The 13,489-nt window shown below is 38.6% G+C and overlaps 1 protein-coding gene across 1 annotated transcript; it reads right to left on the bottom strand.

Annotated features, from left to right (window-relative positions):
- Window positions 1–1,824: 1,824 nt before the first annotated feature.
- Window positions 1,825–2,214, bottom strand: LOC145902910 (uncharacterized). Its single transcript, XM_082990998.1, has one exon. The coding sequence runs from the start codon at window positions 2,212–2,214 to the stop codon at window positions 1,825–1,827; it is 390 nt and encodes a 129-aa protein (XP_082847124.1).
- Between the last annotated feature and the right edge of the window lie 11,275 nt (window positions 2,215–13,489).

Genomic DNA, 13,489 nt, shown 5'->3' with positions numbered 1-13,489 from the left:
CAAGTACCCCAACCCGCCCGCGGCCCGATGATCCGGTATTACTAGATTTTTCCTATTTACCGAAAAAATTCCGTTCAAGCACTTTGTACACGGATATCATTGCAGTTCTACCAGGTAGTAGCAGATTTACATGCGGATATATCAATAATATTTAGACCTAATTTATTAGCTTTTTGTACCAAATAACAAGTTCAAAGCATTTTCCCAATGTAAAATCTAAATTTACACAAAAGGGAAATCAGCAATTTAGACAGAATAAATAAATAATTGCATGTAACAAAAGTCCCGAACTGCAACACACATTTATCAAAATATTCACCTCAAATACTTCGTAAAAATAGTAACATATAGTTAAGGTAGTTAAGGTAGTTAAAAAAAATTATTAACTTTCATCAAACAAATCCGTATGTGTGTTCTGTACGCATTTTCACTGGCGGAAGTGTGCAGAAATGTTTAGGGAGCATGTTTAGCGTACTCTTGATCACAGCCATGATCTGTTTGTTTCGTCTGCTCCTTTCTGTATTTACACTGTTCCAACAAATAAACACATGAACCAAGAGAGAGATCTGTGTGTATCCCCTTTGTCTCGCAGCATTATTAGGAATTATGATTGGTAATAAACTCCAAAATTAAAGTCCATGTAGATGAAGAGAATATTATTTTTATGTAGGCCCACTACTGGCGATTGCAAAGTGTACACAGACAGACAGCAACCGCACATTTCTTTCTACTTTTCTTAATTTAACTCCTTTCAGGCGACGATTACTGCAGTCATGCGATGCGTCGGTTGAAGAGTCGCATGGGCGAAGACCCGACATCAAGCTTTCGACACCATGTTGGCAGCAGATCCCGACGTAAAAAGCGTAAAATTCCTATCAGTAATTAATACATTGAAATCAACAAGAAATTTCACAGACTTCCCTTTTCATAAAAATATGGATACGCCAGGAGAATATGGATAGGCACCTATCGACCCAAACGTTTTCTTTTTTGGTCACACCGGGATTTGAACCCATTTCGCGTGCAAAACACACTGGAAATAAACACCACCGGCCTATACTAGCGACGAACGAAATATAATGCTAATGAGTCTCGATATGTAGCCTATTTCTCCTTTTGGCTTTTATAGCTTGTTGTTAATCTGGGTTAAAAAAACAAGGTTTTGAAGTCGCGAAAAAAGAATTTTTTTTGGTTTGATCCGACTTTTATTCAAAAGTGAAGTTAATTAGAGTGTAATATTTGCGGTACTCTGACGTCATGAATATTCAGATTTGGCCGGATATCTGTGTGCTATTATTGTAAGGTTGTCAGAAGTCCGACTGGGGGAATTTGTTGCATAATTATACAACAGATGGTATAAAAGGAGTCGTGGTCGTCGTTTTTTTAGCGAATCCGACTCCATGCGAAAACTACCGAATCCGTTGACGCTGACAAATAAAAATTGAACATTTAGCAACCTAAAGATAAAGATATTTTTTTATCTAGAGTAGCCTATATCGATTTTATAACTAAATTATTAATATCCGCGTTCGGGACGCAAAAGGACGTAATGACTCAACGAAATTACTGTTGTGTCACGAGAATATCTTAAATATAGCTTCTGTGGGCCGCATGTATTATATTGCTGCGAGAATTATGAAAAATGATATCTTGTAATCTTTCCCCGTTGCCTAATAAATTTTAAAACTGCACATAATATTAAAAATTGGTTTTAAATTGAAAAGAAGCAAAGAAGTTCAAATTGAATAGTTTTTGCAATCAGAACACATTAAATCTTTGCAAACCCATTTGCAGGAAAAACTGATATAAATAAGTTTAACGATTTTATTCGCTCATGTAAAAACTTTTGAACTTTGCCACAGCTTTCGTTCCTTCAGAAACAGCGTGTTTTTGAAGTTCTCCAGGTAGTATTCGACGTACAGCGCTCTGGACGTCTTTTTCGGTCATTGTTGTTCGGTTTGCGTCCTTCATGCAAGTTGATGCTGCTTTTGCCAGAACACCGAACAGATGATTTATCATTACGTTCATTGCATCCATGGCCGGACGGGTAATACCAGTGTCTTCATAAACTTCCTTCAAAATTTTAAACAGATGACTACGAAAATCCTCTAGATCTTTCGAGCCTTTTCGTTTGATAAGCCCGCTTGAGCTTGCTGTAGACGTGGAACATCTGGAACTTTGACTTGAAGAATGGCATCTTTTATTTTTCGCCATAAGTGACCTATAGCAAAAAATTACTCGTTTACTTATATTTATAAAAAATGCTGCGCAGCAACAAAGTTGTTGTGAGAAATATTCCAAAATAACATGCTAAACCGGTGGCCCAAATTAAATAATTAATTGGGAGCGGAACAAAGTTTTCGCATGCCATAATCGTACCCCAAAAAATTCAGCAAACTAACCTTATTTGTATCAATCGACTATATATGGTAAATCTATATACGGCTCAGAAACCAGCTAAAAACCTATAATACCAAACCTGAAACTAGCAGGAAAAATAGTCATTTTTTATATGGTTGAGATGTTTGTGAAAGGTTCCATATTTTTTGTTCCGGGGTAACCAATACTTTGAGCCATTATACTCATAAATTGGAAAGATTTTCCTAATCTTTCGTGTAAATTAGCGAACTGGTTGTTAAAAACATTTAAGGCTTTGATTTTCCAATTACTTAAATTAGAATTACCTTGATGAGCTTATAAAAAAAATAAGCACGTTGCTCTTCGATGATCCAGTATAGATATTATTTCAGTCACGTTGTTCAGAGGATTTTTATGATGGTACCTTTCTTCTTTAAATCGTACACAAGGACAAATCTTTGAAATAACGACGTTATAACAGCTCTGGCTACAGTGCTGACCGTAAGCCGAAGTCGAAACGCTGTTCCGGTAGAAATTAAACGATTGGTGTATTACAAATAGTTATGGAAACTTAAATTTAGCATGTTATTCACACAGTATACGAAAACACAATGGTATATTTTCCCGATTTTTTTTTACTTTCACGGCTGCCTGACTGGCTACATGACAGCGAGATTTCATTAGGTTTCGGCACGCCAGAAGCCCTTTTCTACATAATCTACAGCAAGAGTCCCCAGCCAGTTTTGCAGTAGGAACCGGTTTACTGCAGGTACCAATATTTTCTGTGGACTTCAAGGATAAACAGAACAGAAATGTAGGTTTGTTCAAATTTCCACATTAGTTACTTATTTCACTTTGGTTTAATCTTATCGTACTGTATGTTCCATCGCATGTGTGCATTTTGATTTTGGAAACAACCATAAAAGCAGCAAATAGTAAAAATAAGAAATATCTAATTTTACAAACAAATAAAAAATAAAAACTTTTGAAACATGCGGATCTAGGTAAACAAAAGGTTTAAGCGCAGTGTGCAGAAAATTTAGTTTCGTTTGCCAAACGTGATCACGAACAAAGGCCGACCTGCGATGTGCAACGTCATCCACCAGAACACGCATTAAATAACTGGTTTAAAAAAGAACAGCCCTATCCCTTTCATTGATCAGTGTGTGGGAGGCGCAAGATGTATTAAATGATGTCAGGGGGGCGCGACCAAAAAAGTTTAAGAACCACTTACCTAGCGAAACATGACACTCGATTGAAAATCGATTATTAAAATGTTTTGAAAAGAAAACCAAACATATTGTATGATCTGTACTGAAAACCTACATTACACAAGAAACCTATGTTTTAGGATTATGCGTTTTGTCACTTTTTAATTTGGGTAAGCTTACCTTTAAAGCACCTACGTTTTATTGCAGCTCTCCCGTTGAAGCTTGAAAAAGATATGGTACAAATTCTATCAAACAAATCCATTCAATCTCTTCACACAAGCCTTGTCATTGTTACTTGCTGTTTGTGTTGTTGTTTATGACATCATACACCCGTACGGTTTTGTGTGAAGTGGCCCAGTTTCAAGAAGCTTTGTAACGTAAGCTAATTGAAGATGCCAACAGGCGAAATTAATATTTCTTTATATGCGCAAAAGAGCCATAATAATCAATGAGAGCTGCAGACAGGGTGTATACACGCACTGTTTCGACCTGTAAGGTCTCATCAGTGCAGCTGTTGATGTGGCACTGTGCTAGCTGGTAGACTAGCAGGCACACATATTTCCACTTTGTGGTACCTTTCGGTCAATCGTCGATATGTTGGGTACCAAACTACGTAACAATCAATATTTCTTCAATAAAGATCTTATACTGGCGTGATCGTCTTTTACTCCTTTTGGAACTCTAGGAATGTTAACGTAAGCTATGTACGATTTGATCACCATCTTTTGTTTAATATTAGGACAAGACATAACAAAGAAAGAAGCAATCAATAAGTATCTTAACATCATCTAAGAAGTATATTGTTTTACTTCTAAGCAGAGATAAGTTGTATATTTGTAAGTTGTGACAATAGTCCAGCGGCAGAGCACAACAATTGCGTATTTTGTGATAAAAGCATGTAAATTGACACTTTTGTGCAGAAAGGCAAAACAAAAAAGTTTTGATATGGAGCCACCCAAAATTCCCCCCTCTTGTGGTGGAATTTTGACCTCTAGTGTTCATTTATTGCATATCGGGTATTCATTTGTATTCTGCAAAAATTTTATTTCGCACCAATACCCGTTGTAAACTCCGCTGCTATAATTGAAACTAAGTCTGCTATGCGAGTTGTTTACTATAGCTACTAAATTTGACTCCGTGAGCAGACTAATTTTTTTAATAGAACGACACGTTGCAGTTGGTTTGAATTAATTTGTCCAAAGTGCGTGGCAGTTAGTTAGTAAAATTTTAGGTCTATAGTTGGATGGCAGAGTAAATGTCAGAATGAAATGCAGAGGATAACACGTATATAACAAGTTACGATGAATATTGTGCGAGTTCTGCAGGGAAGCCTAACTCCGTCTGCATCCTTCGTTCAGTCTGCGTCCCAGTTGTGTGAAGAATTAAGTTAGGAGACATGCGTGTGGTGTTACAAGATCGGTTACTGATATTGGTTGCGATATGGGTTAAAATAGCCTTTTTACATTAAAAAAAGGAATATTATAGACAAAATCTGTGCATAAATATAGATATTTAATGTAAGTTTATATCCATGTTGCATGAAGTGATAAATATGACGAAACAATTACATTACTTTAGGCGCGCAACGAACACGAGGCGAAACCCTGACTAATAGGTTTTGAAAGTCATTCGGTCAGTCAGTGTAAACTATTGGATTGGGTGATACCATTGCATTCACCTGAGTTGTGGTTCAAGTCAGTGAGATGTGAGGTCGACTTCATTCGGAGTGGTGTCATTCGAACTCTGGCATTCCCACCGTTACCTGGACATAAGTTGACATGAGCTATTTTATTACAATTACGTGACATAAACAAGCTGAACAGCACCTAAGTAAATTATGTCTAAGCGATGTTCTCGTCCAGGATGAATCATTGCAGGCGCCTGGACGTCATGTTGTCATAGATTGAAGCCGTTGTATTGTATAAAATCGAAACGACGAGGTGTAGGGTGGGGTGTGGATATAAAACTATGGCAAAAAATTAATCAGTTTTAAAAGTTAATGCATGTTACTAGTAAGCATACAGTTGGACGCCATGAACGGAGACGAGGGTGTAGAAGCAGCAATGATTGACAATGCGGCTTTTATCAAAACTAAATGGCAACAGATTAAAAAGAGAACAAGTGATGAGAAGGGTGCAAGCAGTAGGGATTTGAACCAACAAGTGCAAGCAGTAGGGATTCGCCGTCAGTTATGCGAACACTCAGAGCCTATCAACAAGTACAGAGAAGTCAAGCTGTTATGTTTATTTTTATGTGGAAGAACAGATCAAAAAGAATTGCACGAATTTGCAACATTTCCAGTTTATAGCCGTGTGAGGGCTCGTGCTGCTTTAATGGGAGATAACGAAATAGCATGCAAGCTTAGTGTGGGAGATATGGTCGCTTGGAAAGCAAGTAAGCAAGATCAAAGCAATGCGAATTCAAGGAGGAAGAGGCGGAAAACTATATCGTACTCTGTCTGTTAAGTACTCTGTTTTACATCTAACAGTTTTTGTGATGGAAAATTGTTGATGGTGATTGGCAGTGATAAAAATCTCTTTTCTGCAGATAAAAGAAAAAATTTTTCCTTGTTCAAAAACTTGTACAGTTCGGCAGTTTCGCTAGATCAGCAGAAAAAGCTTGTTGTTAATTGCACCTATTGCAAATGTGTCTCGTAACCATCTCTTGAACCGTTGGCTCAAGCGGGCTAAATTTGGGGGGTGGATCACTAGAAACTGCAGCTCCACTTCGTCCGTATTTCCACAGTAGACCATCCCTAAAGCGGGTTAACTAGATAACCAATTTCTTTATGTTTATGGTAACCCACGAGGAGAAATGTTGCAACAAGCTCCGTAGAGGCGTTTGGTTAACAGTCACATACACAGCACAAACAGTATGTGTTTTTAATTCGTGATTAGCATAGAACAGAAAGGACATGTGGCTGGTTTAGACAAAATTCTACGTTTCCACAGAAATTCTGGACTCCTATACCACTGTCTGGCCTTGTCAAATTCATTCCGGAAGCAATTCCATTTTATTGACCCACTAAATACAGCACATTTTCGTAAAGACACTAACGAATTGATATTGTATGATCACGACTCAAACCTTTACCCCGTGTATAAAATATAATTCAGCAAGTATCGTTTTTTTGCAACAGGTTCCCAAAAACGGGTAATATGCAAATTTTTAGTAAATTAAAATGTAATCTGGCCGGGTCCGGATATTAAATAATGACCAATATCCGGGCACCCGGATCCGGCGCAGCACATCACTTTGGTAGTCCACTGGGGGGCGCCCCAAACCGCTACAGGCCACCACTAAAATTGTAGCGAATCACAATCCTTTGGAGCAAACGACATCTGCAGAAACATGCCTTTGATGTCAGCCGCAAAGGCATCCACCTACTGACGAAAACGTAGCAACACTCCCAACAGACTATTAGTAAGATCAGGGCCTTGCAACACCTTGCAATATGTCGTTCAATGACAATCCCTAATGGGAAGCAGCGCAGTCGAAAACAATTTGAAATTTGCTACCCTTAGTATGTACCATGTATGTCATGTATGAAAAACGGTCCGTGTGGGTATTCTTCGAGCAAACCCTTCTTTTGAGTAATCCTCTAATTTTCTTTGGACTTTTTAAAACAGTTGCGTATCTTTCTCAAAACGACAGTGCAAATGTAGAAAGCGTCAAAGTTTTGTTGTGTAGCAGCTTCGGTTCGGCCGATTTTCAAGGTAATCCAATCTGGTTAATAGTGTCCATGCACTCTCATGATGAAGACTCACAAGAGTCGAATTTACTCGCTCGTTTACCTTGACATCAAAGAAGGGCCGTTTCGCGCCTTTTGCTCTGGCGGTGGATCATATGCAACCAATTTCAGCACTAATAATTTTTCCGGCACCATTAATTTCTTTAAAATCTCTATATCTTTCAAGAATTTGGCACTGATAAGCGTGAAAGTAATTAAAATTGGTAGAAATCCTAGGTGGTTTCGTACTTGGTTGAATGTGACGTCACCCCCCAAAAAAAAAGGGTGAAAACGTCTGTGATTGAAGAAATTGTGATGAAATGATGGAAAACCTGAGACTTGCAGAGTAATTCATATGAAATATCTGTCATGGTATTTTTTTCCTGGAATATACTCTGTTTTGTGATAAAAATCCAGCAGAAGCTTGATTGTATGGGTGAAACCGAAACCATGGTGAAACAACCTTTTGAAATGGTGCTCAATGACGTGGAACGGTTTATATAAAAAGTATATTTTGGATTCTGTTGGATGACAAGATTAGTTAATTCGCGGCTATAACACACAACTATACAATACTAGCCGAAACGAGAAGATAATACTAGGCGCTTGTTTCGTCACAAGGTGTTCCAAACGTAATGACTGTGGTGGCGGGAAACAATTATTTCTCACTGGAGAGCGTCCCGTCATTGTCCGTGTAATCCTCGCTGTGTTTTTTCGGGAGCAGCATATTAAAAAAGTAGACTTGTTTTCGATTGTCGCGTTTATCTGCATCAAATTTTGTGGTTATGTGTTTTACGGCGTACAAATCGTTGCCCTGTCGTGATCAGGATGGGAAGCCTTATGACGGAAATAGCCCACAGTTTTTTTATTGCAAAGCATCATCAAAAAGCAGCGTGCAATACAAAATCGATCAATCTAAAAATGCCAAATAACTCGGTCCACAAAAGTTTCTCCAAGACTGAAACGAAAACAGATCCCTCAAGTGAAACAATAACAAGGGTGATGCACCGTTAAATTTAGCCAATATTGACACATAAACCCCTTAAATAAAAACCACTTTGTACTTTTACTTGTTTGATTCCAGTGGTCTAGAGCGAAAACGGTTTTCTTTTGTTCCAAACTAAAAAAAACAATTTTGTTTACGCCAAAACAAAGATATCGTCATATACTATTATATGTCATACCAATATTATGTCGCTGTGGCGTTATTAACTGAAATTGCCCACTGCAATACACGCTAGCATGGTCAATACATACGTACGTTTGTTTACGTGTTTGTATGGACTATGCCTCTACCGCACAATATATTCCTGTTGCAGACACGTACTTTTGCAACCAACTTTGTTCAAGCAACTTATATAGAACGACAAAAACAACCTATGTTGCTTATAACGTACCGGTCGGCTTTTGTTGACTTTGTACTGCACAAAGTTTTCACAAAACTTGATCCACATATATAAGTCTGGGTAAAATTGAAATTTGTGCAAATTTTAATGGTTGGGTGTGAACAGGGCAACCACCTGTTATTTTTGGTTATATATTTGAATTCATTTTACTCTTTTATACGTTGTTTTTACAGACACTAAAGATGCTTCATAGCAAAATATAATTGTCTCACACGAAAGCCAATGAGGTAGTGGCATGATTTTTTTACACTCTATAGTTTATAGACTGATCTTTCGAATGATACGAAAATTATAAAAAACATATTCATATTCGATTAAAAAAACATATTCATATTCGGTTATGAGGTAGTTGCATGATTTTTTCACACTCTATAGTTCATAGACTGATCTCTCGAACGAATATCGTGTATTTTAAATACGTTCTGAAAGTCCAAAAATGCGGATTTGGACAAACGTTGATCGCCGATAATCGAACGCAGGGGAGCATGGAAAAAAGTTAACAGGAATAAAGCGCACTCGGTTTAATGGCAGGAAGCTTAACAGACCAAACGAGTTTGCGAAAATTTACGACGAAAAACACAACGCGCTTATAGTTGAGTTTATGGACAGTGGGTGTAGATTCCCAAACCAAAATTTATTAATTTTTGTTGTTGTTGTGTTTTCTATGTTTGACGCATCATGTTTGAGGCGTAACAAGGCTGCGCAGTAGCCGTGCGAGTGCAGACCGCGTGGTTATATTTGCCTGTTCTTGTGTTGCCAGTGTTTATCACATGCGGATACCGACAGACCAGTAACCCTAATTTTATCCAATAGGTGGCGCTATTTTTGCAGCAATTTTTTTTTTTTTTATTGGTCGGGGTACAATCTCTAAGATCCACATTCATTTCAAGGCGTCGAACTTTTCTTGTGATAAAAAAATAACAACCATATACAAAGTATAAAGAAACTAAACAACTTTGGGCAACGAGGCTCAGAACCGAACGGTCGCATTAAAGTTTTTTTGCAATTTATCATCCGCCATTCCAAGCGATGCGAAACTCACCCAACCGTCTCTGGAAAGTTACTTAAACATTATGACAACTTAAACAAATTGTTATTTGATTTTGCATACCGGTATACAAAAAAAAATCTAATACTTCCATATTGTGCCCAAACAAAGGTCGGATTACTTCTATTATTGCAGTGCCAATAAACATTGAGAGCTTTTTGTATCTATATTAATGCAGTACAAAACATAGGATACGCGGGGTTTCGTAGAGCTGCATTGCTGTCGGAGCGCAACTCTACAAAGTGATTGGTCGGTTATTAGTTATAGACGCCCATTCTTCATTCGCACAATTTGTCTTTTTCATGCTGTAGCGTTACGCTCCCCATAAAATTAACACTACACTCCTGGTAATCAGTATGTTGAGAAAAATACGCGTAATTATCACCACAGTTGAGATATTAAACTTTAAATGTAAGTTCCATACGAGGTAAAAAAACAAGCAAACACAACGAACGATGTAAACGAAATTTTGAATACCAACGTTTTTTTTCAGGTAGAGCGTTTACAAATTGGGCACTGGTGAACGTTGAGCTAACCATCCAGTTTTGGATATGAGCTGTGCACGGTATAGACTTTGTGCTCTGGTTGGAAAACTAAGGCAATTTTTCTTTTTCTGTCCAAATTGACAGGAAAAATCGACATCATGCAAGTCTTACTTTATTCAGTGTTTTTTAGATTCGCAAAATAAGCGTTAACATAATGACACATGTATCTCCATTTGAGTTGAATGAGAAAAAATAACGCATCAGTGCCTATTAATCTTCGATCAGTTTTATAAGGGTTACTGATCTGTCGGTATTCGCATGTGTTTTTATCATGTTTTAACTAAGGATTCTAGTTGAATAAGGCCTTATTGCAGGCGTGGGTAATGTTTTTGTTTGTTGACTGTGCTTTGAGACATTTGACTGGCATCTGATTAATGCAACTGATGGATGTGATTTCACAACGGGCAGCCTATGTCTGCGTATAGATCGATCGCAAAGCAGTTTGGTAAGTGTGCTAGTATTTGCCATGTCTGCAAACTGTATGTACAATTGTGATACTTTTTTTGTTTAAGTAGAAACCGTCCCTGTTCTGGCGCGTTGATGTTGTGCCGGTTGTGGAATTCAAGTCCTTCCTCAATTCCACCTTACAGTTGTTGCATAAGGTCGGTCAAGTTTTAATATTCACGTTTATTCCAGTATTCTCGAAATAAATTCCTAAGTTGCGATTTTAAAAAGATTTAGAACACATCTGTATTAAAATAGAATATTAAAGCACATACAGGCACATTACACCGGCCTCAACATTACACCAGCCTCAACATTACACCGGCCGAAACGTGGGGATCATAAGATAACAGGTGCTTATTACGTCACAAGACGTCGAAACAAAATCACTGTAATGGCGGGAAATAATTATTTTGTACTGGGGAGCTTATTGTCGTAACACCGGTCATTCCGCCGTTGTATTGAATACAAGTGTGTGTTGTGTTCTGCGGGCTTGGCCACTACCTGGGAGAATTTAGGGCGCGTTTTCAACACATTTAGACTAAAGGTCAAAACTGCTGTGTGGCGTGTAGCGCCGCAGATCCGCTGGAGCCTGGAAAAGTTTCAATAAACTGTTATTGTTACAACCGTTTGTGAAGTCACAACATGCCTGTCCTGACAAAGAAGAAGAGAAAGCGGCTTGGCTGTGCATTAAAACAGTTACAAGATGGTTACCTCGATGCTGAGAGATGATGCTAAATCGCGAAAATAAAAAACTGCAAGATGCGTTGCTTGCCGTAGAAACAAGCTATACTGAGGTTATGAACCTATCTGAAGATATGTCTGATGAGGCCACGATGCCGGAAAGTGCGTCTCGGAAAATGGATTGTGTTCGAGGCAAGAACGAGTTCGACATTCGCGTCAGGCAGTGGCTGCGAGACATTTCAAAACCGGTGCCTGTCTCGGAAGCTGGTAGCCGTTCACCCCTTGCAAGTAGGACCTAGAAACGACGTGATTCCACTATTCACAGTGGCGTAAGATCTCCCAGGAGCTCGAAATACAGTCTAAAGTTGAAGGAAACCCGTGTTAAACTAAACCTTGCTCGTTTAGCACGCAGGAAAGACGAAGAATGAAAAGAAGAGGCAACAAAACAAGCCACCCTGCAACATGCGGAACAAGAACTGGGCTAAAAGGAAGCTGAAATCGCAGATCGCAAATCTCAACGGAAGTTGGAACTGAACTGGACGCGTGGGAAGAAGTCGCTAGTGTTTGTTCGTAGAATAACCCCGCAAAGACACAGTGAGTCCCAAGAATCCTGAAGAATTAGTGATCGAAGATCCTAAACCAAATGAAATAAAGTTCGAGGAATTCGAACGTCCTCGTGCACCTGAAGTGCTGGTGCCGAGGGAGGTACGGGTTACGTCATCCGATAACGTTGGCTGTTAGGAGCAACCTTTGGTGAGGAACAACTGTTTTCGTTATTCTTTACCTTCTAAGACTGATGATCAGCGACGTGACGAACAAAAGACACATTTTAGTCCTCATTATACTGAAGTTGGTTTTTTGCCAAAGCCACAAATAACAAAGTTTGATGGCGACCCTATGGACTATTGGTCATTTGTAAATAGATACAGAATTCATATTGCTAGCAGATTATACTCTGATGACTTAAGACTTACGTATTTGCTGCAACATTGCACGCCGAGCGTCAATGAGAAGCTGAGGCATTATACGTCATCCTCAAATCCTGCAACCAGCTACGAACTTGCCTGGAAAGAACTGTACAAACGCTATGCTTAATCACATATCATCGCTCGGTGCTGCGAAAGGAAGTTGCAAGAAAGTCCGAAGATTGGACGAAACGACCCCGACGGTTTGGAAAAGTTGGCCGTCCTCCTTTAAAGTGCATATGCCACGGTCATGGCAACTTTGCGCAAAATTAAAGGTACATCTACAACAAACATATATCCAAAGTTTTTCGGTTCTACGTCAACTAAGAAATGTAGAAAACTGCACGAAAAGAAGCGGCGAGCAAAAATCGTAACCTTTTTTCCTGTGGCGAAATTGACATCACACAAGGCGCTCGCGTCGAAAAAATGCATTATTTACATAGGAAAAGGCGCCTTATATTGCAGATATCGAATAGTTTCAAACATAGGAGAATCCAAAGATTACGTTACCTCAAAGGTTAGGACAAGGTTTTACATCACACAAAAATATGTCACTGTGACGTCACAAACCAAAGGCTTATTCGTCCTTGATTATCGGAAGACCAAAGGGTATAGCAGCAACGACATTACTCTTCCATGAGACGGGGATGGTGCGTTTGTTTGCTCAGTGACATTACATGACGTCATTGTGGGTGTGATGTCATAACTTTAACCTCACCTTTGTGTTGACTTTAATTTGATGATTCCAACGTTACAACTATATTGCGAAAAATACATTAGTGGTTGAAAGTGGCGAATTAAATCAATCATATATGACGCGAACTCGTAGGCAACGCTACTGTCAGACAATAGATGCTACTATGACAGAATAACAGTGTTGTGTTGCTTAATCAGCTAATTTGGTAGGTTTTTCTCGGCGGTCTTTGCCAGCCTCCAAATCCAATTAACCTACTTCTATTTTTTGCTGTGATTGGACAAAACGAAAATGCTAAATTGACGGTTTGTAAAAGTTCATGTATCACGTTAGCGATCATAAATGCTGTAACAACAAGAACACCCTGTCCCAGTAACTGTTTTATTATTCCACAACTAAATAAG

Source organism: Ascidia mentula, chromosome 5 (genome assembly GCF_947561715.1).
Source record: "Ascidia mentula chromosome 5, kaAscMent1.1, whole genome shotgun sequence".
NCBI classification, from domain to species: domain Eukaryota; kingdom Metazoa; phylum Chordata; class Ascidiacea; order Phlebobranchia; family Ascidiidae; genus Ascidia; species Ascidia mentula.
This window is presented reverse-complemented; position numbering and strand designations above follow the sequence as displayed.